Source organism: Perca flavescens, chromosome 10 (assembly GCF_004354835.1).
Source record: "Perca flavescens isolate YP-PL-M2 chromosome 10, PFLA_1.0, whole genome shotgun sequence".
In the NCBI taxonomy this organism is placed as follows: Eukaryota; Metazoa; Chordata; class Actinopteri; order Perciformes; family Percidae; genus Perca; species Perca flavescens.
The window spans coordinates 29,989,582-30,013,111 of record NC_041340.1 but is presented as its reverse complement, the minus strand read 5'-3'; the positions used below and the strand labels follow the sequence as shown (position 1 = coordinate 30,013,111).

The 23,530-nt window shown below is 38.9% G+C and overlaps 1 protein-coding gene across 2 annotated transcripts in view; it reads right to left on the bottom strand.

The window, feature by feature from the left end:
* Nucleotides 1–591: 591 nt before the first annotated feature.
* Nucleotides 592–23,530, bottom strand: part of magt1 (magnesium transporter 1) — a 35,292-nt gene continuing 12,353 nt past the window's right edge. The window contains exons 6-10 of one of the 2 annotated variants that reach the window (XM_028589266.1): nucleotides 21,738–21,827; nucleotides 21,583–21,646; nucleotides 16,051–16,125; nucleotides 11,367–11,457; nucleotides 10,057–11,253 (exon numbers count right to left, since the gene is read on the bottom strand). In XM_028589266.1, coding sequence (XP_028445067.1) covers nucleotides 11,238–11,253; nucleotides 11,367–11,457; nucleotides 16,051–16,125; nucleotides 21,583–21,646; nucleotides 21,738–21,827 — 336 coding nt within the window. In that variant the 3' untranslated portion in view covers nucleotides 10,057–11,237. Of the gene's footprint in view, nucleotides 778–10,056; nucleotides 11,254–11,366; nucleotides 11,458–16,050; nucleotides 16,126–21,582; nucleotides 21,647–21,737; nucleotides 21,828–23,530 lie in introns of those variants that run through there. The other variant, XM_028589268.1, reaches the window with a different exon arrangement.

Below are 23,530 nucleotides of genomic sequence, written 5' to 3'. Positions count from 1 at the left end.
TTAGCCGTGTTTATTCCAGTTACTACCGTGGCTAACGGTAGGCTAACGTTACCTGCGGTGTAACATGTTATTAGTGTTTACTAGCGTGACATGCAGCAGGGTTTATGTTGCCTCTAATGTGGGTTTGGGAGCATCAGAGCGCAACGCAGACATGTAAGTGGCAGTGTAATGAGCCACCGAAATCCGCGTTGCTATTACGGCAAACGTGCATGTATGGAAAGTGGTCGGACAACAGTTGAAATGGCATACTCCTTCACAGTATCCTTCAATAAAGGAGGAATGTAGCACAATATAAAAGTAAAAGCTGTTATAATTAGCCTATGTGACAATAAAATGTATTTTGGTTAAAATCAACAAATAATCGTGATAATTAATCGTGATCTCAATATTGATCAAAATAATCGTAATTATCATTTTGGCCATAATCGTGCAGCCCTACCTGAAGGCTGCAGTTACTGGCGGATCTATTTATTTTGTCGTGAAATTGCGAACATTGGCACCAGTTGTAAAAAAAAAAAAAAGTGACCAATTAGTTTCCGAGTTTTTGTGTGGTATGGAAAAAGAGTTTGGAAAATGTGATAACTCCAAAATGTCATTACTTGATCCATTATTCTCGGCTAATGTTGACCTACGGTCTTTTACGGTGCATGAGTTATAAAAGGGAAACATCAGCAGACCATCCAGTTAGACCACTGCAGGGACCCTTTAAGTGAGCACAGTCCTCCAGTCAGCAACATCGTGGAGTTGTACAGTAGGATATGGCGACGTTGGCTGATCCTGCAAGAGATCACAAAGTAGTATTCACTCAGTTGAATTGCAGAAATCTACCACAATCATTCATAAAAAAACAACTTTTCAAATATATAGACGCACCAAAAAATACGCAAATTACACACCTCCCCAAGTATACTTAAGCAGAAATCTGTAAGTATTATCAGGAGAATTAAAGTATTAAAACATTGTAGAAAGTGTTCAGGATCCAACCAGTTGTGTGTTTAATGGTCTCATCATCTCAGCTGTAGACTTGTAGCCGTTATATTATTGGCTAGTTTACTTCATAATATAACATCAGATTTTATAAACTACATGTGTTCTGTGTGCAGAAATCTTAATGTGTGAAGTAACTAGTAATTAAAGTAACTAGTAACTAAAGCTGTAACAGATGAATGTAGCGGAGTAACTAACTAGTAACTAAAGCTGGAACAGATGAATGTAGTGGAGTAACTAAAGTAACTAGTAACTAAAGCTGTAACAGATTAATGTAGTGGAGTAACTAAAGTAACTAGTAACTAAAGCTGGAACAGATGAATGTAGCGGAGTAATTAAAGTAACTAGTAACTAAAGCTGTAACAGATGAATTTAGTGGAGTAAAAAGTACAATATTTCTCTCTGAAATGTAGCGGAGTAGAAGTACAAAGTGGCATAAAAAGAAAAGACCGTGTGTTTGAGTCTGACCTGAGACGGGAAACGTTGCGTAATGAAAGGTTGACAAGTAAACGTGTGGCTGAGGGGGCGCCCTCCGATGATCATGTTTAATAAACACGTTTTATTTCGCTTGTTGTTCTAATTCTGTTATTAATGGGAAGAAGACCTAAGGGCGACACGGTGCCCCCAACACTTTTGACGCCCTAGGCAAGGCAATCGCCTTTGCAATCGCCTTATAGGTTACGCCGCCCTACTGCTCCGAGCCTACTGTTTTTGTACACAGCGTGTACAAAAAACAAAGTAACATGAGACACAGCCATCTTCTAACAGTAAACCAACCGGGAACTATATTCTCAGACAGGCTTGCTGCGAGCATATCACTCCGCCTAAGTACTATATTCTTCCGCCTGAGAATATAGTTCCCGGTTTGTTTACAGTTAGAAGACGGCTGTGTCTCATGTTACGTTGTTTTTTGTACACGCTGTGACTCTATAAATCACAACATGTAAATAGGAACATGTTGGCGTTATTTTGTCACTTATTCGGAGCAGTAGGATTGCTGGAACCATTCACCTGCATGTTCTGTGCTGGCCTGATGCCGCTGGAACCGTCAGACAGCATTACAGCACGCACAGAGATGAGAAGGATATCTATCGACTTGTCTAACTCTGGGGGTTAGGGTGAATAAGCTAAATTCCCAATAAGTCGACATGTTCCTTTAACAATTATTTCATTCATTCATTCATGTTTCATTCTAATATAAATAGGGTAAAGGGTTTGAAAATCAAATTCTTCAATGCGGTTTGTGAATATAAATTATTACATAATCCTCATTAAAATGATTAAATTATTTAAAGGGACACTTCACCAAATAAACATTCTGATTTATTTTACCTTTATCCCAAAACTTTACAGTTAATTTAGTTTGACAATTATTGAGTTATTGAGTTTGATAGTAGGCCTACAGGTTAACTTGTATTTCTATAATGAGAGATGACATTTTCTGCTGTGATGACCATCCACAAATTCCTGCTGTTTTACATTTAAACATTAAAGTACAAATATGTAAGGGACAAATATGTACCTTACACCTGGGAAAGCCCACAATGTACAATGGATGGTGCATAATTGTACCTTAAAGGTGCATTATCGTACCTTAAAGATACATTTTTGTACTTTTAAGGGTACATTTGCCAAGTTTGTACCTTAGGGAACAAAAATGGACCTGTATTGTACCTCTTTTTCTGACAGTGTAGGATGAATCCCTCATCAACTAGGCGCATATGTTAAGAATTTAACTAAAAGACATGTTCGTTCTGATTTCTGGAGGAGGAAGGAGAGGCTGTGGTCGAATTGAAAGTTAAGCAAAAGGTTTAATGAAACTGCATGAAAACGACAAGACAAAACACAATCAACATAAAACACTAAAACACTGCAGCTGACAGTGGACATGCTTCTCCTTGCGGAGTTACAGGGGAGTGGCTCCCCAAAACCAGAAACAATAGTTACCTTTCCTGTGGGGACAATGAGTCTTCTTCATATGCTAAATGTCAGACATGACCTGATTAATTCTTTAGAAGCTAGGTTTTAGGTGAGACACTCAAATGCTGTATTAGTGTACTTGATTAAATTTAGCTGCAGGCCCCATTAAACATTGTTTTCAAAACATAAGCCGAGTTTTGACTTTTTAACTTCAACACATACCACAGGGTACTGCATGGCGCTGCAAAATGCTGTGGTAGCCGTTTTGGTTCAGGGTGCCTTTCACTCAGTACAAATCACCAACCCTGGATCCAGCAAAACAGCCCCAGACCATCACGCTTCCTCTTCCATGTTTGACAGTTGATGTCACACACTGAGGAACCATCCTTTCACCTACTTGACGGCGTACAAAAATCCTGCGTGATGAACCGAAGATTTCAAATTTTGATTCATCAGTCCATAGCACCTTCTTCCTGTCTTCAGTAGTCCATTGATGATGTTTCTTGCACAGGCAAGCCTCTTTTTCTTATTCTGACATCTTAGCAATGGCTTTCTTGCTGCAACTCGACCTATCAAACCTGCAGCTTGAAGTCTTCTCTTTACAATTGAAACTGAGACTTGTTTATTACGACCACTATTAAGCTGTGCTTGAAGCTGTTGTCCTGTGAGCCGCCTGTCACGCAAGCTGTTGACTCTCAGAAACTTGTGTTCTGATTCTGTTGTGGCTTTGGGTCTGCCAGAGTTTCCCCCAGTTTCTAAGTGCCTTTTGATGGTGAAGAATACTTCACCTTGGGCCTCAATTATAAAAAAAATTTACGCAAGAAAAAGTTGTTTGAAGCAGGGTGAAATTTGTCGTCGCAACATTCCTCGCTGTAGTCGGGATTTATAAAGAATTTCCATGCGTAAAAATGTTCCCAGTTTTCCGCAACCTTTTGACCACACGTGTGATCGTGCGTAATGCTCCCAAGGTTTTGTAGACTGTGTTTTAGTGAACTCGATGGTATGCCCGTTTTCCGAACCTAACCCAGTTTTTGTTTTCCTGAACCCAACAATCCCGTTCTTGCTAAACCGACCCAGAGCCGGTCGCGGCGCCCAGCAAGGGGCTGCCAGCAAAGGGGAGAGGCAGGGGACACTGTGCAGCGGAGGAAATGCGCTTTTCCTCCGCTGCTCTCCCCTGCCTCTCCCCGTGAAATGCGTTGTTTGTTTGATGTGTGTGTGTGTGTGTGTGTGTTTGTGTGTGTCTATGTGTCTGTGCGTCTTTTTGTAGTCGTGTCTGATTGTAGGTGTCTGTGTGTGGGAATGTTGTCTTCTGCACCTGCTATTCCAACACAAAGTTACCAAATTGTTACATTTCAAGCACTTTCACCTGTTTTGATTAAGTTCTAAGAAATAAGCACCAATAATGATCCAACATTTTGTTTCAATTTCCTTGTTTTCTAACAAAAAACGAAAATGATCATATGATCATAAATGTGATCTCACAGGGGTAAATGGCAAATATGAACAATAAATGATGTATGTATCATTGGTAATTGAGTTAAATCTGTTACATTACATTATTAAGTTTGTGTAACAAAAATATGAACACTACACAAGGGTTAAGGCTTCCAAACAGGATTTTGTTTCGATGTTCTACCTCTGTTAGGAGCACATTGATCTCACAATCACTGAATCGTGGTTTTTCCCCATTTTTCCGTTTCGTGATTGGTGATCAAGGGCTCCTTTCAAGGCTGGAATATTCATTGATTGATTAACATTGACCTTATTAGGACAAATATGGGACGACCTTGGGAGGAGCGTGAGGCTCGTGCAGGACCGCATAAGAGTGCGTACCAGTGTGCGCCGCAAGGTGTTATAAATCAGAATATTGTTTTTGCGTATGAAAATTCTGACTTTTTTGCACACAAAATCTTTCAGAATAGAATCTACACATAGTTTTATAAATGAGGCCCCTTGACTTTCTTCACAATTTCTCTGTAGGAAAGACCAACATTCTTAAGTGTTATGATGTTCTGTCTCTCTTCCATTGTTAATTGCCTTTTTCCTGCCATTTTTATAGAAACATACTACTTTCTGCAGTACAATACTTTTCAAATAATTCTCACGAGGGTATGGTACCACAGTGTGTTCCGACAATACTTTTATACAAACAGAGTGGTTTGTAAGTAATCCAGACAAGTTGGAACGCCTGTGGGAATTGGTAGCACCAACTTTCAAAGCTTGATCAACCTCCATTGCTGCAGAACAGCTTTACATTGTTTACCCATTTCTTGTTCCCTGAAAAAGGCCTTTTTTGTAAAATACTGAAATGTACATTATTTTTCAGTTTTGGGTAACCTTACTTTTTTTTTTAACCTCAGGCAGTTCACCAATTACCTTTGTACCATTTCAAGCTATTCATTGGACTTGAACTGCCAAAATTTCAATAAAAAACTAAAACAATTGGGGTGTTCTAAAACTTTTGACCAGTAGTGTATATATTTGTATATCACACAAGAATTGCAGCACAAAGTGCTTTACAATAAGGACATTGCATTACATAAACATACATAAAAATGGGGTTAGAATGCCATAAGTAAAGGAAAATAAAACCCATTTGAAGCAGTAGCACTTGGTGGACGATTTGTATTGTTTGGGCTGAAAAGTAAACATAGGCAGGTGCGTTGCCCTACCCACTATGACTCTGCTTTCCAAGTGGCCTTCGTGCAATGTATGCTGTTCTGTAATAGCAAAGGCCGAGGGGAAGTGAACAAGGGGAAGTGGAACTACTCATAGATATAAGCTAACATCTACTAGCTAAAATCAACCATGTTTATGAAAAATAGTAACTAAATTCCAAAAGTCTCTGTCCTAATGCATCTGGCTTTAAATTGAAACTTAAAGGTGCAATACGTAATACTGACAGCTAGCAATTAAAATAGTTACTGCAGTCCAAATCCAAATTACTAAATAGAGTCGTCTCCCCTGGCCCCTCCTCCCCAGACTCGAAGTTCACGGAGGTTGTCAGGTTGAGACCGCAACATCCACAACAATGTTGCTAGACGCTAGTCTCACATAGCCAGACATTACTCTACAGCGCAGCAGGGCAGCTAACGTTAGATACTGGCTATGTTGACAGTAATAAAAGCCCGTGCTGGCGTGGCGCTCTGTACCCAACCCTATCTTGGCTTAAAATTACAGCAACAACCACTAAAAACACCGCAAACTCACGGTCCTCTCTACCCAACAGACAGACACACTTACTGGCTTAACATTACTCACCCGGCCAGGCTGTCAAAATGAGCGGTCGATAACAACACACAGGCAAAAACACAAAGATATTCCGTCACGGAACAGAAATTTCAAAGGAGAAAATGCTGGTATTGTTGTCAGAAAAGATAGTATTTTAATTTAGCATGTTTCCTAAATATCTGATGACATATTGTGGTAATTTTTGGATTTTAATATAGTAAATTTATTACATATTGCACCTTTAAAATAAATAAATAATTATATTCATGATATCCCTGTTAAATTAACCATTAAATAAGTAGGAATACACAAAAGTAACAAGAAAAGTAAATCTCAACATTTGGAATAATCTAGATCACTGGTTCTCAAACTATGGTACAAGTACCATTGGTGGTACGCAAGCTGCCTCTAATGGTACGTGGATGAAATCTCTGATATATTAAAAAAAAAAAATTAATTAACTTAAAAATCCTCTCACTAATTTTAAATTTCCGAACACCGAAATCCGTAAAGTTTTTTATAAAAGACAGAATACATGATTTAGCTCCTATTGTAATGTTTGTTGGTTTTACTATGCCACTGTTGTTTGAAAAGAATATATACATTTCAATAAAGTAAAAAAAAAAAAAATAAACTACTCATAGATATAAAAAAGTATATACCGCATTGGCCGCTGTTGTTTATTTCTCCCTAAATTCGAATATATACATTTCAATAAAGTTAAAAAAAAACAAAAAACTACTCATACAGATATAAAAAAGTATATACCGCATTGGCCGCTGTTGTTTATTTCTCCCTGAATTATTAACCAATTTTCAAGCGGTTTGCTTTGCTACAAATGCCAGCCATGGGGGTCTATGGGGATTGGCTTGCCTCAAGGGGCCACATGAGGAACTGCAGCTGCCGTTTCAATTACACACATGACAAACATATTTTTTTGCATCGTACGGATATTACTAATTATTCAAATAAAAAATATTTTATACACAAGATAGTATAGGTTGTGTATAAATAAGTGTATAAATACTAAATTCAGTATCATACTTTTAAAGTTTCCTGTTCCCTGTGCTGTTTACATAACACAACTTGCTGTCTTTAGTGAGGTTACTTGGTGTACCCAGGCTCTGGAGCGTGTGGAGTGATCCAGGAAGTGACTTGTATCATTTTAGACCAATGATGTCACAGTTTGAATAGTCTCCCTTGCATATCCAACACATACAGTGTAGTTCAGACACAAACGTATTACAAGATGGATATTCGTGTGAGATGTGAATTGTCATTGAGTTGTCAGAGAGCAGAAAATCAGGGCTAATCCTGTAGTGGGAACTTGCCATGAATCAGCATTTAACAGTCATGTTGCAATTATTATATTATAGATATTTTACATCATGCATAATAATAAATGATGTCCATACAGGGCTTACTGCCAAAAATGTAAAGAAAGGAAGATAAACAGAGGTGGTCAAGGCACTTTTATATATAAATGATCACCTCGGATAAAATATTCTTCCCTGATACAACCTTATAAAGCAACCATAAACATTTAAAGCACTTGGTTTTACATAACAAAAAAAATGTATGCTTCGGATTAAGTATCCTAATAAAAGAGTTTGCATATTTCTCTTGATGTACAGTACAGGCCAAAAGTTTGGACACACCTTCTCATTCAATGCATTTCCTTTATTTTCATGACGATTTTCATTGTAGATTCTCACTGAAGGCATCAAAACTATGAATGAACACATATCAAATTATGTACTTAACAAAAAAGTGTGAAATAACTGAAAACATGTCTTGGACAAAGTAGCCACCCTTTGCTCTGATTACTGCTTTGCACACTCTTGGCATTCTCTTGATGAGCTTCAAGAGGTAGACACCTGAAATGGTTTTCCAACAGTCTTGAAGGAGTTCCCAGAGATGTTAGCACTTGTTGGCCCTTTTGCCTTCACTCTGCGGTCCAGCTCATGAGAACCATCTCGATTGGGTTCAGGTCTGGTGACTGTGGAGGCTAGGTCATCTGGCGCAGCACTCCATCACTCTCCTTCTTGGTCAAATAGCCCTTACACAGCCTGGAGGTGTGTTTGGGGTCATTGTCCTGTTGAAAAATAAATGATGGTCCAACTAAACGCAAACCGGATGGGATGGCATGTTGCTGCAGGATGTTGTGGTAGCCATGCTGGTTCAGTATGCCTTCAATTTTGAATAAATCCCCAACAGTGTCACAGCAAAGCACCCCCACACCATCACACCTCCTCCTCCATGCTTCATTTGTTAAAGTAATGATGGCCACTCGTTTTTCTTTACTTAGCTGATTGGTTCTTGCCATAATATGAATTCTAACAGATGTCCAATAGGGCTGTTGGCTGTGTATCAACCGGACTTCTGCACAACACAACTGATGGTCCCAACCCCATTAATCAACCGGACTTCTGCACAACACAACTGATGGTCCCAACCCCATTAATAAGGGAAAAAATTCCACTAATTAACCCTGACAAGGCACACCTGTGAAGTGAAAAACATTTCAGGTGACTACCTCATGAAGCTCATTGAGAGAACACCAAGGGTTTGCAGCGCTATCAAAAAAGCAAAGGGTGGCTACTTTGAGGAATCTAAAATATAAGACATGTTTTCAGTTATTAATTATTATTTAATTATTTAATTATTAATTCCATATGTGTTCATTCATAGTTTTGATGCCTTCAGTGAGAATCTACAATGTAAATAGTCATACAAATAAAGAAAACGCATTGAATGAGGTGTGTCCAAACTTTTGGCCTGTACTGTATACAAACTCTAAAATCTCACATTGCTTTGGGGTTTAGTTCATTTTTACTTCTTAATAAGGAACAAAAATCATCTTTTAACAACAGGAAGTTTGAAAAGTTGACTTGCAAACCTTACTGACAACCTTTTACAGGTAGAAATAAAAAGCTACATTATACAAAACGTTTTTGAAATATGATTTACTGTCAAGTGACTTGATAAATTCAAACACTAATTACTTATAGTGGAAGTGGTTTAATTTAAAAGACAAAAACAAAAAAAAGAATTTTTTTCAATCTTGATTAAAGTGTTTTCTACAAATTGCCTTCTTATTTGGCAATTTGAAAATGAATTGGGGTGGGGGGTAAACTTCATAAAACCATCCCTCCCCCTACTAGTAATTTTTACTATTGAATTCCAAATAGGGTCATAACAAACCGAGTGAGAAGAAAGAAAAATGAAATAAATTTTACTTGTGCATCTACCACGAAGTAGTAATTAATTTGAGTCCTGTAAAGTGTTATTTTTTTTACACCCTACACTAACCATCACTGAGTGGGAGTAGGGATGAATAATTGAACTGCTTCCAGTTCAGACTGCCATAAGATTTATTAAAATCACCTGACAATTAATCACTATTTTTTAATCATTCTTTATTCAGTTAATTCAACATGTCAACAGACACCCCAGTGGCTCAGCAGTGTTATAGAGGAGCAGAATGGGTGAAGCTGCAGCCTCTGCAAGCATTTTACCCAGTAAAAATCTGCATTTGAAACCTTTTCTTTAAATGATAACCTCAGTTTAATCAATACTTTATATAACTATGTTATGACCATTGGTTATAAGTATTTCTACTTTGTTACTATCAAATCACTTTTTTAATACCTTTGGTTTGGTAAATTGGTCTAAATACCTACAAACTGAATTGCCCCCGGTGAATGTTTTAGTTGGCTCGCAGGACAAGATGTGTGTTCAGGTTGGTAAATTAGATTAGAAGAAACTTTAACAGGAAAGCTAATGTGGTTGTTGTTTAAAGGTCTGGGGCTCTCGATTGGATGTGTGGAAACAAGTTCCTTATCTACGTACAAAGGAAACTAAGTTTTTTGACAAGTTAATGCAAAGGTGGCGTTAGATTTAACACCTTCACTGGTACACAGTTTGTTAATGTTTTTAATGAAATTACCATGGTTCACACTGCATATTTAGTCAAGAGCAATGGGTGTTAATGAGGACTAATCAGCTCATTTTTGCCCCGGGACTAATTTCACAGTTAATTCAACCATGCGCACAATACACATTTAATTCATGATTCAGAATATTTAAGTGAAATTAACTTCTGCTTTCAAGTGGAAAATAGAACCGTATCCTATTGTTTTCCGCACCTGTGTCACGTTGCAGTGATGTAACTAGCCAATCACCGCCAAGAAACAAACTGAACTGTAAATACCTAGAAAGGGTCCTCGTAAGAAAAATGTAATTTGGACCCATTAAACAATAGAAAATGGACAGTGTTCAATTGGTATATATGATTATCAATATCTGGTATAACCTTGTCATGTATTCAGAGCACAGCTCAGCTGAACATGAAAACATGTAAAATATGGGTCACAGGCACAGGCAAGCATACAATTCAACATATATGGAGAATTATTTTTCCAGTAATAAATACATATTAAATTGGGTATAAATGGATATCTGCAATCAACAATTGCTTTTCAACTCTGGCCAAGCCTATTTTTTTCTACGTATAGAGGACCTGTTTAAATCTGTTAAGTGGATACAAGAGTAGTCTACTATTACAGAAAAACATTTCCCTACATGTAGTACCAAATTGTCTTTCCAGAAAACTTCCTAGGACATTATTAAGCTATTACAAGACCCGTATAAGATGTTACTAAAAAGACTTATTTCCAGAAACTCTGGATGCCTGAACTTTGCACTTTGTTCTCCAAAAATGTCATATCCTGGTTCAAGTTCAGCAACAAACAAACACAACAGATTTAATGGCCTGTTTAAAAAATAAAGATACAGACTGAAATTTGTGTCCACTAGGAGACTGAAAAACTATTCCCAAATTTGAATCTAGAAAACACATTTTGGCACAAGACAGTTTAGAATGCATACTAGTGATGGCTCTGTTTGCTTGATAAGTCTTTATAAAGGCACTGTGTGTGTGTGTATGTGTTGACACACACTTTTGGCTCAACAGATTAGAAGACAAGCCATGGCTTAGCAAACAGAAATGTGGCATTGTCATGGACAGCACCCTGCTTGTTGACAGCACTTTGGGGAACTTCCTGTTCATACTTGGTGTGAAGTTGGAGGGGTCAGCTCTAACCCATCAGGAAGCTGCACCAGAGACAAGAGGAATTTTAGCCAACAGAAAACAAGGTATTACCTCAGTTACCTCAATACTCAGTAGGTAAAACAAGATTAACAGTTATGTGTCTCTCTGTCTTTACCTGTATGGATATCCATGGTACTTTGCTCTGAAAATGGACAGCAGCCAGCTAAAGAACAGCATCACCAGACCAATACCTGCTACACACATAACTGACACCCCCCCCCACACACACACACCCCCACACCCCCCCCCCCACACACACACACACACACACACACACAGTCAGGCATAGTGACCACTAAAAGCACAGGGTTACACCTTTTCCAAGGTCAAATCCAAGCACTTTCAAGGTCCATTTTAAAGCTTTTTCCAGCACCTTACACCACTGTAAATTACATACCAATACATAGTCAAAATTTAGTGTTTTTATCACATTAAAAGAGATAATGCTATAAACAGCCAAAAATGTGATTTTCAGGCTGTAAAACTGAAGTAATTTCAAGGGCTGAAAATATGAAGATATAGGATTTGAACAGAAATATTTTTACAGGCCTTGGTTTTGGGACACATTCTTGATATAGACAAGGTGTGAACAAAATCTGAGACAGTGCAACAACAACCACCTGTAATTCCATTTGAACCCAGAAGACTGACCAACTGCCTGATAAATAGCCTATATTTATTGGAAAAAAAAAAAACTTTTGCAGGTTTTAAATTTGTGGGAAGTTAACGTTACAGTTACTGTGATGTAACTTTGTCTATGTTCACTTCATATTCCACAAATAACAGACATGCAATACTAACATTACATTATCACACAAAGTACAAGTCAAAGTCACTTAGCCTGCAAATTCCTAGCTAGCAGTTACTGCGTAAACAAATGGGCGTGTACAGTAGGCTACTTCAGTTGGCTTACTTGAAAAGTCTATAGCTTACCCTTCATGTGACTCAAGAGCGCAGACTCGCCCATTGTGAAAAGCTGCACGTCTTTTTTGCAGACAACTCGTGGGGTTTGTCCCCTTTTAATCCATTATTTGTATTTTTCATCTTCCAGCCAAAGTTCATTGAAACGATATTATGAATCCCACTATGGCCATGCCAAGACCCGCCCTTCAATAGCATTTATTGCCCAGGCGACCATGCTTAAGCAAGGTAACCTAACCCCATTTGTACAGGTCCTATCCCCTGACCAATCGGCTATCCAAGGTCAAATGCCTTACCCCAACCAATTGAGCTGCTTCGTAGGGCGGGTCTTGGCGTGGCCATAGTGGGATTCATTAATTTGCCTCCTTGCCCTCCTTACTGCGTACTTAGGGTGTCACAAGATTGTGAGATTGGGACTTAACTTCAGTCCAAAATTAAGTTACAATCTTGAATTTCGAATTCAAAAATGTAATTGTCAATGCTGCCACACCCCCATGTCACGTACGGTCACAAAAAAAACACATGTGTAGCCTGCTCGAGGTAGCCCATTTCCTGATTGATTCTACCACCACTCCAATGGAGGCGCTAATGAGCTAGATTACTACACACACAGTAACAGAAGAAGACCAGCAACACACAACAGAGCATACAACGGTTGCACTCAGCTTGAGCGAAGTGCTGCCGGCATGAATTAGGTAAAAAACAGGAGTGAGTCGGTTCACTCTCCCGGTTCAGTGACACTACTCGGGTTAATTAACTGGCTCTTCGGTCAGTTCGTCAACACTAGTGTTTAAGTGCTGCGAGTCAGTCAACCTCCTCTAATTTAGCTACAGCCAGTCAAAAGATAGCATGGCAACTGCAGATGCAGGAGACCCATCAACAAAACTTGAACCCCCTCCTCTTTCACTGAAGTTGCCGTGTGCAAGTATTTTGGATTTCCAGTGAGATACAGTGCATACGGAAAGTATTCACAGCGCTTCACTTTTGCCACATTATGTTATGTTACAGTCTTATTCCTCCATCATCCGTAAATGGAGGAAGTTTGGAACTACCAGGACTCTTCCTAGAGCTGGCTGTCCCTCTAAACTGAATGATCGTAGGAGAAGGACTTTAGTTAGGAATCTGACCAATAACCCGATGGAATCTGACCAATAACCCAAAGTAGCCCCCCTTTGCTTTTTTATTAATAAGGGAAAAAATTCCACTAATTAACCCTGACAAAGCACACCTGTGAAGTGAAAACCATTTCAGGTGACTACCTCATGAAGCTCATTGAGAGAACAGCAAGGGTTTGCTGCGCTACCAAAAAAGCAAAGGGTGGCTACTTTGAAGAATCTAAAATATAAGACATGTTTTCAGTTATTTCACACTTTTTTGTTAAGTACATAATTTCATATGTGTTCATTCATAGTTTTGATGCCTTCAGTGAGAATCTACAATGTAAATAGTCATGAAAATAAAGAAACATTGAATAAGAAGGTGTGTCCAAACTTTTGGCCTGTACTGTACTTGTCCAATGCTTGCGCAAATGCATGGCCGCATGAAGCAGTGTCCGCCAGTAACCCCGACGTGGTCAGAGGTGCGAGGGCCCGTCCAACACTTCTTGCAGCTTTAATTTCTTTTCCATATCCCATTAAATATGTAAAAACGCAATAAAAACTATACATCCATGCTCAATGCGCCCTGGGCACATGCCTTACAATAATATCCAAATGTGCAAATAAGAATCTTAGCATTATTCATTACATTTAAGCTTATTTTGGGTCGTTTGTTCCACATCTACTATATCTAGTAGTGAAGTTACACATTTAGGATGTTGTTACTCCAATGTACTTTGTCCAATCTGCCTGTAATTTCTCATGATTAACAAGGGTTCAGGCCTGAGGACATCTACATGCCATTATTGACTATAGTCATAGCACCACCTGCTGGCAAGAGGTTAGCCTTGTATGACAAACATCCAATTTACATGAAATTTACAAGGTGGTCTACACTTGATATTGAGCCGCCCCCTAAAATGTAGCTACACCCCTGTACTTTAGCAGCATCTTTTATAACTCAGGAACCATTTAGCGTAGACTCTTATGGGAGGTATCATTGCACTTAGAGTCCCTTTGTCATTGGTGACTATTTGCCCCGCCCCCTATGCTTTGTACAACATTTGTAATACGCCACTTCCAAAGCCCTGTGTTTCACCAAGTAAAATTTAAGACTTTTCAAGACCATTATGAATGAAATTTAAGACCTTTATCACAACATACATTTTTAGTCATTTGTAGTCATAATACAGCTAAATTATGTTTGGACCAGCAAAAGAAAGACACCACAGAATTAAAAAAAAAGGTCTTAAATTATCAGCCTGGTCTCACAGAATTCCGTGAAATGATCACAAATTGTTAACACAGCACGGAATGTGTGAAAACTCCATGTGGCAACCACAGAAAACAATGCCCATGTAAGGTCAACGACAAGATGACGTAGTATGAAAGTCCCAAAATCCACATAGGGAGGTTGGTTGGGGTGGTGTACCGTCCCGTTCTTCTTTTCCTAAACCCAACCGTCCTGTTGTTGTCCCGTGTGTCATGGAAACGTAAGCCCAACCATGACCGTTTCCTTAACTTAAGGGGCCGTGTTCATTTCACGGAATTCTTCCGTGGGCCCATCACAGATTTTGAGTTAAGGGGCCGTGTTCATTTCACGGAATTCTGTGAGATAAGGTTGTACATTTTTTAACACATAGAACAAAATACTTTGGCAAATTTAAGACGTTTCAAGGCCTTAAATTTTGATTTTAAAATTTTAGACTTTTTAAGACCCCGCGGAAGCCCTGAATGCTGCACACTCCACACAAAAAAAAAAAAAAAAGAACATCTGCGCGGTGTCCAACGGTCAACGATGCACGGCCGCGTGGAATGCCATCCCACCATTAACCCTGATGTACGCAGAGGTGTAAGTGCCCGTACATCGCTGCTTGCAGCTTTAATTTGTTTGTCTGGCCACATTGGAGATTAACATGGAGGAAAAAGGGCTACACATTTCACCAAATTCCTACAAATCGACAGCTTCCCTTTACAGGGACTACTGTCAGCTCTGATTTGCTACACGCTGTGGTACCACTCCCTCACTTGTGCAAGAGAGGTAGAGATGTGACAGCAGAGCGGAGACTGCTTCTATGAAAAAAAATATATACATAGAGGCTGCTAAATATATAACCATTTAGGTCGTAAAAACAAATAGCGCTTGTGCGAGTGTTGTGAGCTCCTTCATCACCTCATCTTTCCCACACTGGGTGTTAGTTAGATACTTTTCATGGAAGTTTGATCACCTTAGATATGATTGCTATTTTAGTGCTAACAAAAGATAGAGAGGAGGCGAACGCCTGTATGAGGCAGAGGCAATAATACAGTAGGCTACAGTAATAATACTTTTACATTTCTGAATGTGCATTTGTTAAGCACCACTCAATTAAAATGTGACTGAAATAAATAAGACAGCGGATTGTAGTTTCTCTATTTATTACCAAAGCATTTACCAGACAGTTAAATCGGGGAAAATGTAAAAATAATTGCATTGCAGGTCGATTTAAGGTGTGCGCCCTTAAATGTTCTGCCTGCGCCCCTACATTGTTTTAGTTAGGGGCTAAAGTGCTACTACTAAAAACAATTAGTCCGGAGCCCTGCTTTACATGTGTGCTCTTCCAGTTCTGCTATACTCTTTCCGCTGTAGCTTGTGCACTATGACCATCATACTACAGGCTTAAATTACTATTCCACTCGCAGTAAACATTTGTACAACTTTTAAAAAATATCTGGAGTGTACAGAAAAAAGCCAAGGAAAATAAATAACCTGTGTGTGTGTGTGTGTGTGTGCGCACATACTTTTCCTCTTTCCAATGTCCATGTCAGAGGTAGCGGCCTCACACAGCAGCACCATTCCCATGGTAACAGCAGCATCTGACAGTAAGGTCAAGGTTTAGACAACAACTGCATGTAATGCATGGCATTACTCTACTCAAACCACTACAATTCAACAGCTACAACGCTTAGGAAGGAATACAACCGTAGCTCGTTGAAAGTGATAGAAAAAAAAGATGTAATCAAATTACAGATTTGCATAATAACAAATTATTTTATGAAAATGGAGAGACTATTATTTTTGTATTGAAAGCATAAAAGGCAACAATACAGTGCAAGTTATGCCCATATTTGCTTTTGAGGTAATCCAAAAGTAACAGAAAGTTACTGGCTACATTTTTTAACAGGTAATTAGTCGTAATACATGTTCATAGTAACCATCCCAACCCTTTCACATACATAGTTACTAAGCACTTGCACATCCATGCATACTCTCCTGCATATACAGTACATTCTTGCAGATACATACACAGAACTTAAACTATGTACTGCCATGGACAGGGGCTCCAGCAAAACTTATTTTAGACACCTAAAAAAACTTGATGTTCTACGGTTGAGAAACTGTAGTGCCAAAAAAAGGGCTTATGACAATAGTGGGGAAAATATTTTAAATATACAGTACAGTTAAACTGACTGTTTTGCTGTTGCCCCGTCAGCATTACATAGCTTAGCTTCTGTGTCGGGACTCCCATATGCTTCTCCAAACTGGGAGCGTGCCGACCACCATCTACTGTATGTAGTAATACACTGCCTAAGGATAATTACCTTCCATTCAGTCGGGATGAGAGCTGACAACAGCCCCGGGGACACATCCACAGTAAGCCCCCAGCCAGCTAGCAGCCAGCCACTATCATTTCAGCAATCCTAGTCTATATCCATGACGTTCCACTTCTGGGATTGCTCCAGATATCCGTTACCTTCCGCTTTCTTTGTGTTGGAATTTTAGACTCTGGTCGATTTATGAGGACTATGGTTCACTGCTCCTCAGATCTCTGTGGAGGGTAAATTGAGAGAGCTAGCTAGACTATCTGTCCAATCTGAGTTTTCTGTTGCACGACTTAAACAACTTTTGAACGTGCTCCGGAGGGCTGCGGATCGCCGGAGCTGGGATGCAGTCGGAACGCAGCCGTTCTGCGGTCAGTGGAAATACACACATTGACTTTAATGGAAATATGACTCCTGACGCCGTTCCGGAGCCATTACACAGCCGTTACGCATCCAGTGGAAATCCGGGGTTATACATTGTTCGTCCGCTATTTAATTACTAAATTCACTTCTGAGACTTTATGCAATAATAGTTTTACGAAAACTGATGGCCAATTGCAAATTTAGTTCGACTGTGTCGCAGTTCAGTAGGAGCTCAGCAGGCTAACGTGACAGCGGCCGGTGCTGCGTTGCCGCCCGCCGTGTCCTCCTTCACAGACCGCGGTTTGCTGTGAGCTAGATGGATCTCCGTCACAAACGGAAGCCCATACCCGTGCAAAGTCACCGTTTCTGGGTTACTGCCGGAACTCCAAGGCCTGCAGCTAGCCGTGATCTTTACCCATAGGATTTAAGGGACACTAGCAGCTAACGAAACCCCTCACATTCACAAAAATGCATTAAATTGAAATCGGACACAAGCTGTAGCTTTGTAAGACCTTAGTGTAGCTGTAATATAAGTGGCGTGACAAAATTCAAACTATAAATATACTATAGTTATGCCGGCAGCCAGCCAGCTCCGTGGAGCCGGTTGTCCAGTAACCCAGAAACGGTGACTTTCTCCAACACGTCTTACCAAATTTGCAATTAGCCATACATTTTCGTAAAACGGCCCATATTTGAGCTTTATATAGTTGATTTCTCGCATAAAAAAGTCTCAGAAGTGAATTTAGTAACGAAACATTGCAGTGTCTGAAATAGGAGACCTGCTGTCTCGCCTCCAATGTATGCGTATGTGGTTCCTCAACCAATCAGCGTGCAGCTCATCTAAATATTCATGAGCAGGGATGCATAAGGGCCCATAAAATAGCAACCAGGCAATTTTCAGCCCCATCAATGTTACATACTCTATTAGGAGACCTTAAGGAACAGTGTGAAATACCCTATACAGTATAATCCTTCCATCACCCCTTTAATGAACCGTCGTGAAAGAGACCATATCACACCCCAGGTACTTGAGTCAGAACAGCAGCTGTGCCGAAAATCTCCTCCTTGCCGAAATTCTTAAAGTGATAAAACTTAAATGGGTAAACTTGTCCGTGAACAGATGCATTCTAATCAGCAATGGCGTTTAACAATGAAAACTACAACTCACATAATTCCACACGTCATTAAAAGTGGCAGAAAAAATTGAATTATATATATATATATATATATATATATATATATATATATATATATATATATATATATATATATATATATATATATATATATATAAAAAAAAAGTTTTTTGGCCAAAAGTTTTATAACACCCCAATTTTTCCAGGTTTTTACTGAAATTCATGCAGTTCAATGTAGTATTGTACTCTGAAATGAAAGAATAGAAAAAATAAATAATTGAAGTTAAAAAAAGAAATCATGGAATCAATTTATAAACCAAAATGTATTCTAAATGTTTGACTCATCAAAGTATGTGACTGTGCTGGCCACTCCATGTTTTTAAGCTAACCATCTTGTTCTTTTTTGCTAAGGTAGTTCTGGCATAACTTGGACTTATGTATTGGGTCATTATCTTGCTGTAGGATGAACCCTGACCAACTAGGCGCATACCAGAGGGTACTGCATGGCGCTGCAAAATGCTGTGGTAGCCGTTTTGGTTCAGGGTGCCTTTCGCTTTGTACAAATCACCGACCCTGGATCCAGCAAAACAGCCCCAGACCATCACGCGTCCTCCTCCATGTTTGACAGTTGATGTCACACACTGAGGAACCATCCTTTCGCCTAGTCGATGGCGTACAAAAATCCTGCGTGATGAACCGAAGATTTAAAATTTTGATTCATCAGTCCATAACACCTTCTTCTAGTCTTCAGTAGTCCATTGACAGTGTTTATTGGCCCAGGCAAGCCTCTTTTTCTTATTCTGACGTCTTAGCAATGGCTTTCTTGCTGCAACTCGACCTATCAAACCTGCAGCTCGAAGTCTTCTCTTTACAGTTGAAACTGAGACTTGCTTATTACGACCACTATTAAGCTGTGCTTGAAGCTGTTGTCCTGTGAGCCGCCTATCACACAAGCTGTTGACTCAGAAACTTGTCTTCTGATTCTGTTGTGGCTTTGGGTCTGCCAGACCTCTTCCTGTCAGAGTTTCCCCCAGTTTCTAAGTGCCTTTTGATGGTGAAGAATACTGTATTCACTGACACCTTGACTTTCTTGGCAATTTCTCTGTAAGAAAGACCAACATTCTTAAGTATTATGATGGTCTGTCTCTGCCATTTTTATGGCAACACACTACTTTCTGCAGTCCAATACTGTTCAAATAATGCTCACAAGGGTATGGTATCACAATGTGTTCCAACAATACTTTTATACAAACAGAGGGGTTTGTAAGTAATCCAGACAAGTTGGAACACCTGTGGGAATTGGTAGCACCAACTTTCAAAGCTTGATCAACCTCCATTGCTGCAGAACAGCTTTACGTTGTTAACCCATTTCTTGTTCCCTGAAAAAGGCTGTTTTGTAAAATTCTGAAATGTACATTATTTTTCAGTTTTGGGTAACCTTACTTTTTTTTAACCTCAAGCAGTTCACCACTTACCTTTGTACCATTTCAAGCTATTCATTGGACTTGAACTGCTAAAATTTCAATAAAAACTAGAAAAATTGGGGTGTTCTAAAACGTTTGACCAGTTTGTTTTCTCTCCAATTTTGGATCACATTCCTGCTGGAACATGTCCCATTGTGTAGTTTTTTGGTTTAGAAGCCTTTATTCAGGTTTTTTCCTGCATAGAGAAAGTTTTGGCGCCCCCCAAATAAGTTTTTAGCCAGCGCCAAAGGAAAATCATACATACAAATGTATCAGAAATTTCCTGGGGGAGGACACCCAGATCTCCTGCTTCGTATGTGTCGCCCCCAAAGGCCCATTCTGAGCCAGGAAAAAACCTGAGAGACAGGCACTCCAACAGAGCGTCTAAGACAGATGGTAAATAAAGGCACAGCAGCCATGAGCAGTATGGGAAAAATAAAGTTTTTAACATTAAAGCATGAATAAAGGCTTCTAACATGTTCTAGTAGAAACACAAAATAAAAATATGAACCTGAATACAGTATAATATATAAGATCTCTTTAGTAGTGCTTGCGTGGACAGGATTTGTTTTGAGAACGAAGGAGGGGAAAACCCTGTTTATAAAAACTATTGTGTATTTGTGGACTAAGGCCTAAGAATTAGTTTTGCATGGGCTTTGTTTTCATCTGTGCAATTTACAAGAGTTAATAGTGTAGATATGTATTGTTGGTCTAATCTTACCAGTGATGGGAATAACGGCGTTATAAATAACAGCATTACTAACGGTTACTTTTTTTCAGTAACAAGTAATCTAATTGATTACTCTTCCAATCTTAATAACGCCGTTCCCGTTACTGCCAAAAAACAAGGCGCGTTACTATATTTGAAGCTGTTTTTTCATCAGACCAACTAGATCTCTGAGTCTGAGCCGAGAGGCAAATACTTTTTTTACTGTTCTTCCTTGGTTTGTGGGCAGTGCACGACGCAAGCACATAAATGCTGACGATTGGCTGAGGTTGAGTAAAATGTCATGGTAAGCCAATCAGAAGTAGAGTTGGGCGGGTGTTCGCATAAAGCATGCATAGTCAGGCACACAAGAACAACACAAGCGAGTCAGTCAACGAGAGAGAGACCGGTATGGCGTTATGAAATCAATGAGATGGTTAACTTTTCCTGCTAAAGATTTTCCCCTATGGTCAGAAAGAACAGGGGAGACACTTTGTATAAGTAAGAATAAACAACAGGCCACTTAAGTTATTTGCAATACAAAGAGTGGATATATTTGTTATTTATTTTTGGTATAGTGCTTAACAGCATAATTTAATTTTGCCCAGTTGTGGCCTGTTGAGGTGTTGTGTTATTTGTATCGATCCACTATATAAACATAATATCTACACACATTGCATTTGATTAGAGGCTAGTCTCACTTTAAACATTAAAATAGTTTAGATTTGTGTACATTGTTTCCGTTAATAATGTATTGTATTAAGTGTCCATATCATTTTAATATTCAGATTTATCATAAATAATTGAACATGCACTGTATTTTAAGTTCCATTAAAGAGGGGTGGAGGTGGGATCACATTTGAGCATTTAAAAATTGACTTGAAAGTAACGTAATAGTTACATTCTGAAGTAACTAGTTACTTTCATAATTTGTAACTGAATAACTAATTTAATTATTTTTTGGAAGAAGTAACTAGTAACTGTAACTAATGACTTTTTAAAAGTAACTTGCCCAACACTGGTGCTTACTGTAAAAGTGAGTATGCATACACCTGAAGGATACTGAAGAGTAGGACGATGTGTGTCTCAGCCACAAACTGGGCCTGACTGCTGCCATGGATGTAACTCTAAAAAATACACAGAAAGTTAAATAGTATTCTGGTAGTTCATATATATTGTAAATGAGGATATATGGTAAAAGGTGTGTTTCTGTCTTACAACTTGTCCAGTGCTGGGGTTCTTGTGCGCATAAGGTGGTCCTCTAATGTGGTTCCACATCTGGCCTGAAGTCATGATCAGGACAAAGCACTGAAACACAGAAAAACGCACAGCAACAAAAGAAAACTTTATTATAAAGATCAGGATATATTTATTAGAAACTGGGGTGAGAGACATTAATATTTCTTCTGCACTTTGATATTTTTCATAATTTTTAGCAGTGCGTACTGATTTAGCATGTAGTATGCAAACAAAAGCTAAATCTGCAATATGCCAAAAATACCTGGATATCGTACTGATTCAGAGAAAATCTCCAGTACGCCAGTCTCTCTCACCTACTGTATCCCACAATGCAAAGTGCCGGAACAATCACAACAACCATGGCTTGCAGTTTTGGTCAACAACTTTTTACAATTTCTATCAGCTATTTCATTACATAATTCACTTCTGAGCCTTTTTTATGCGAGAAAATCAACTGTGTGAAGTTCGAATAAGGGCAGCTTTACATAAATAGTTGTTACAAAAAAGTTCTGCAGTCTGAAGCAACAGCCACCGGGTGCTTGCTGGGGTAGCTGGCTTGCCGCCTAGCCGGTCCACCTTCCAAGAATCGCTTATTTAAATAACACAAATATCCATTATAAGATCAACGGGAACCTGTGGTCTTTTCTGAGTTATAAAGCTCCAAATGCGATTGTGGGTGTGACGTTAACAAGCTCATGATGAAAATTACAGGCCTCTCTCATCTTTTTAAGTGGGAGAACTTGCACAGTTGGTGGCTGACTAAATACTTTTTTGCCCCACTGTACTCATATTATGCTAATTTTCAGGTTCATAATTGTATTTAGGAGGTTGTACCAGAACAGGTTTACATAGTTTAATTTTCAAAAAACACTATTTTTGCTGTACGGCACATTGCTGCAGCTCCTCTTTTCACCCTGTGTGTTGAGCTCTCCGTTTTAGCTATTGAGTGAGGAATCTCACTTCTGTTCACTCTTTGTTGGGAGTCGCACGTGCGCAGTACCTAGGTAAGGACTACTAGTCAGTCAGAAGCAGAGTATGAGGGCGTGCCACGCTAGCAGCTAGGTAAGCATTATAACGTGTGTATCAAAGTGACGCACGTTCATCACGGAAGTACAGGCTGGACTACAATAGAGCTGTTTGGAGCAGTTTGTGAACAGTGTTTTCTCTGGAAGATGGAATATCCCTTTGGGTGGACCTTGGGCTTTTTCACTTTTAAAACCTATAAACGTGCACAAAAAGATATAACACAATAAAGGAAAGGGAAAAAAGCACTTTAAATAAGGGGAGGTTTAATAATTTAATAATTCAGATTCTTTTTGATTTTTAAAGACCTTTAATTCTTTATTTTCTCTTTATAGCAACACACATAACCATATATTTAACATATTCCAATTTTTTTAAATAAGGGTTTTGTTAATAGGCATGTAAAAATGGCTCGCTAGTGCCCCCTAATTTAAAGCCCTTAACTTTAAATTTGACATAGATAAATAAAAATTGGTACGCATATGTATCATGTCCAGACGTACAAAAAAAGCCTATTGGAGGTATATTCTTCACCCAAAAGGAAGTTCGTTATTTTGAATTGATGGTGCATTTTTTGCAATTTCCATGTGTCGTACTTAAACAAGCTCCTCCTAGAGTTTTTGTCTGATCGACTTCAAATTTGGTCTGTGCCTTCTGTAAAGACCTTAAATATGAAAAGTTATAATAGCTTGAGTTTTTGTCCCAGGGACTGGCCGTGACGTGGCGGACATTTTGTGCGTTTGCCATCG